This window comes from Anoplophora glabripennis, unplaced genomic scaffold, assembly GCF_000390285.2.
Source record: "Anoplophora glabripennis isolate ALB-LARVAE unplaced genomic scaffold, Agla_2.0 scaffold6536, whole genome shotgun sequence".
Classification (NCBI taxonomy): Eukaryota; Metazoa; Arthropoda; class Insecta; order Coleoptera; family Cerambycidae; genus Anoplophora; species Anoplophora glabripennis.
In genome coordinates, this window is record NW_019422623.1 from 2,212 (window position 1) to 3,870 (window position 1,659).

A 1,659-nucleotide genomic window follows, 5' to 3' on the forward strand; every position below is an offset into this window, starting at 1 on the left:
CAACTTAACATCTGCAGGAAAGAAACCAGGAACGAGGATACAGTTTATATTAAGGCTTCATGGACACAAAACCNTCTAAAGGACTGACAATGAGATCGGGGCTGTTTTCTGGCCACCTAAGGTTTCTAATAATATTTTTTAGTGTTCGTTGACGGGATTCTTCCTCCAAAATAAATTTGCCAATATTCCTGAAGAACTTTTGCACATTATTGTTATTTGAATAATACAGTTAATTATGTTTTATTTTTCGTCATCAGAATAACCCATTGTAATTTTTTTAATTTTTTAAATTAAAATGGGTTATTCTAATAATGTCACTTTTGTCTGATTGTGTGCGATCCATATCTTCTACAGCACCCGATGGACCAGCAATATCTGTAATTTATATAAATATTATTCATTTTAACTACTTTATGAAAAGTTGTAATCTTAAACCTGCAGCTGCTGACGAACTTGGAATCTGCAGGACTTTGTTCTTTGGCTGCCGCAGTTGTGCGGGATTCCAAGAATTCCAGTTGGAGTTAGGCTGTAAATATTATATGTTACATACTTTAATTGCAAGTTAATTATTAAGCAATTTGATATTGGTGTTTACAATTTGTATTACTTCGACGTTACCATTATTGATCAGTGAACTATCAGCTGATTCAGAGGTACCAATTTCTATATTACGGCTTGTAACAATGGCTGGTGTTTCACTAGTAGAAGTATCGTTGGCTTCCATGGTAGATATTCCTTCAGCTGTTAAAAATCCTGTACATTAATAATTTTTTAAACTTGCATTTATAATACGAATGGAAGTCAAAGAAAACAACTACCTTTTCTTATTATAGAACAATTATTTAATAGCATACCAAAATCAGAATCATATGGAGACACTATCCCCGTTGCCCCTATACCAATTACAGCCAACACCCTATTGCCGATACCACTAAGCTTCATATCTACAGAAGGCCCACCACCAGTTTTATATAAATGTTGCTTGTGCTCTGCATATTCCTTTTTTACACTTTTCTTTAAAGAGTCCCATTTACTACGTAACATTTTTGCAGTTCTTCCTGTGCCACAAATAGTGTTGAATTTCAACTCTATTTTGCGCCACTCGGTGTCTTTAGAATTGCATGTTACAGCATCAGTTTTCTTGCATTCTACAGTATTATTTTAAAATAAGAAATTAATAAAATCCAGTACTAGCCGAAGGAAACGTGTATATTAAAAATATTGAGTATTTACCTATGATTTCTTTATGTTCCTCTACCAAACACATTAAAACTTCCACTTCATCTCTTGTGAAATTGGTACACCTTTTCTTCATTTCCATTTTCATACACTTCACGCACAGACTAACTACTTAAATACTTGTTAAATAAACCACCAATAAACTGAAAACCAAGCATGTGGCAGCGGCATGTGAATTGTAAAGATATGTTTCCCGCGTTTTTTCCCGCGTTTTATTCCGTTTTGTGTCAGTTCACTTGAACTAAATCTGAGCGCTGTATCTACTACGGCGTTTTTCGGCGGTTATTCTTCGTATAGTTATACCGAAGTTCTACGAGGAATGTAGAACGCAAACGTTGTTATACTTGGAATAAATCGAAGTATAAGATATCCGGAGAATAACTATACGGAACTTTATACTTGCATTGTAGAACCGGCCCT

General features: G+C 34.6%; 1 protein-coding gene across 1 annotated transcript; it reads right to left on the reverse strand.

The window, feature by feature from the left end:
* Nucleotides 1-406: 406 nt before the first annotated feature.
* On the reverse strand, nt 407-1,321 carry LOC108916661. The gene is made up of 4 exons (XM_018722959.1): nt 1,234-1,321; nt 855-1,148; nt 596-753; nt 407-526 (listed from the first exon to the last, which is right to left on the reverse strand). The coding sequence occupies exons 1-4, from the start codon at nt 1,319-1,321 to the stop codon at nt 407-409; spliced, it is 660 nt and encodes a 219-aa protein (XP_018578475.1).
* Between the last annotated feature and the right edge of the window lie 338 nt (nt 1,322-1,659).

Bases quoted from the DNA above. Each gene is read 5' to 3' on its own strand.
- LOC108916661 (XM_018722959.1), bottom strand. From the start codon at position 1,321: ATGGAAATGAAGAAAAGGTGTACCAATTTCACAAGAGATGAAGTGGAA. The intron at 1,149-1,233 runs GTAAATACTCAA...ATAATACTGTAG, and splicing joins GGAACATAAAGAAATCATAG to AATGCAAGAAAACTGATGCT. The intron at 754-854 runs GTATGCTATTAA...ATTAATGTACAG, and splicing joins TCCATATGATTCTGATTTTG to GATTTTTAACAGCTGAAGGA.